The 1828-nt window shown below is 51.9% G+C and overlaps 1 protein-coding gene across 1 annotated transcript in view; it reads right to left on the bottom strand.

Annotated features, from left to right (window-relative positions):
• ABLIM3 (actin binding LIM protein family member 3) overlaps positions 1–1828 on the bottom strand; it is a 105026-nt gene that overhangs the window by 50712 nt on the left and 52486 nt on the right. Inside the window, exon 6 of the mRNA XM_023537288.1 lies at positions 549–675. Coding sequence (XP_023393056.1) covers positions 549–675 — 127 coding nt within the window. The remainder of the gene's footprint in view (positions 1–548; positions 676–1828) is intronic.

Here is a 1828-nt window from a genome sequence, read left to right as displayed (position 1 = left end):
TATCAAGTTATTTACTCCCCTGAGCCTCAGTTTCCACAGCTTTTAAAATGGGGATAAGTACTTCATGGGGATAGTTATGGGGTTTAATGTGATAAACTATATACAGCAGTTAGTATGTTCCTTGTACATAATAAAAACTCAATAAATGGTAGCTAGTATTATCATTATTTAAAAGTTAACGTGGATAAATATATAACTGCAAATGATGTTAGCTTGGATAAAGGAAACAAACGGAGCACTATGAGGGCCAGTATTGGGGGACTGGAGGTGGTAAGAAATGGTTTGAGGCCCCCTCTGAGGAGAGGGCATGGGACTCGAGACCAGAGGGAAGAGAAGGAGCGTTTGAAAAAGGAAGAAGAGCATCTCAGGCAAAGGAAACACGGCAGGAGGGCCCAAGGGTGGGCGAGATGCTGTTTGTGGCTGAAGTGTGGTAGTTGGATGGAAATGGCAGGAGATGCTACTGGAGATTCAGGCGAGGGCCAGAGGGGGCAGCTTGGGAGGATGCAGAGGCCCAGGAAGCTGGGGTGGGGAGGGGGAGAGAGACCTACTTGCTGATGTACTCTCCAGTGAGGATGACGCTGCAGGTCTGGCATTTGAAGCAGCTAACGTGCCACTGCTTATCCAGCGCCAGGAGAGACTGGCCGTGCTTGATCTCCTCCTTGCACCCAGCACAGTCTGCAAAGACAAGAGGATACTGCTGAGCAAAGCATCCTGGGCCCCTTGACCACTGCCATCATCTCATGCCCAAGTCAAGGACACCCCACTGTGAACACCAGTTTCCCACAACTGCTCCCACCCTGGCACTAGCACCTGTCTAGAGCTCCACCAGGTAGGAGAGAAGGCCACTGGAGCCTTGGCCTCTCGACAAGGTGTCTCGGCATGAGAGAGAAAGAAGGAGAAACCTCCTAGGGTTTCTCCGGAAAATTCCCCTTGTCCTCTTGACCACTGTTCATCCAAAGCAGACCCCACACAGCTCCTGGCCTGCCCTCAATTAGCTAAGTAAGCTGCTGCTGCTCTCCATGACCTGGAGACTGCAGTGTCAGCTCCACAGACTACACCCAGACCCGCTGAGTGTTATCAAGATCTTGGCTCACAGTAAGGTTTGGGAAGCACTGCTCCAGGGGATATGCTTAGTATCTACTTTTTCTTACCCTTAGCCTGATGCTCAATGGCCAGGACTGTGTCTATGTTTTGTGGTTAAATCTACTCAAAGCATATTTGCTGAATGAGTATGAATGAGCAGAGCAGGCCTTATGGTGCCCAGGCAGAGGGTAGAATTTACCACGTCTGCCCCCTCCTCTATGTGCTTCTGTACAAAACATTTGCATCCCCGAGCAGGAAGGATTAAAGAGTCTGATGAGACTGTCCCAAACCAGAAAGATGACCTCACTCTCCGTCCCCATCACCCTGGAACATGTACTGGGGCCACAGAATGTGTGGGTCCTGGTGGCTGCCTATTGCTCAATCAATGTCTGGGGAGAGGCAGGAAATGGAGCCAGAGTCCAAGGTACTTGGGAGATGCTGGGAATTGAGGTCCAACCGACCGGATGGCCCACTCTGGAGGAGGAAAGGGTCATGGGGCAAAGTTTACCAGAGGACAAGCCTCCCTCTTGGTGCCACAAGATAAACACACACACTTTGGAGCAGCGGAGAGAAAGAGACTGCACATCACGGTGGGAGAGCCTGGCTGGAAGCCCTCACATCCAGCTGGGAGCCAGTCCTGGGAGAGCAGTCCGCATGTCTAGGAATGGGGGTGTGCCCCTGCAGGCGGTGGGGAGAGTCTGAGCCCTGATGAAGTGTTCTGGGAGGCAGCTCCCACAGTACGTGC

The sequence above is a fragment of the Pteropus vampyrus genome, unplaced genomic scaffold (genome assembly GCF_000151845.1).
Source record: "Pteropus vampyrus isolate Shadow unplaced genomic scaffold, Pvam_2.0 Scaffold185, whole genome shotgun sequence".
Taxonomy (NCBI): domain Eukaryota; kingdom Metazoa; phylum Chordata; class Mammalia; order Chiroptera; family Pteropodidae; genus Pteropus; species Pteropus vampyrus.
This window is presented reverse-complemented; position numbering and strand designations above follow the sequence as displayed.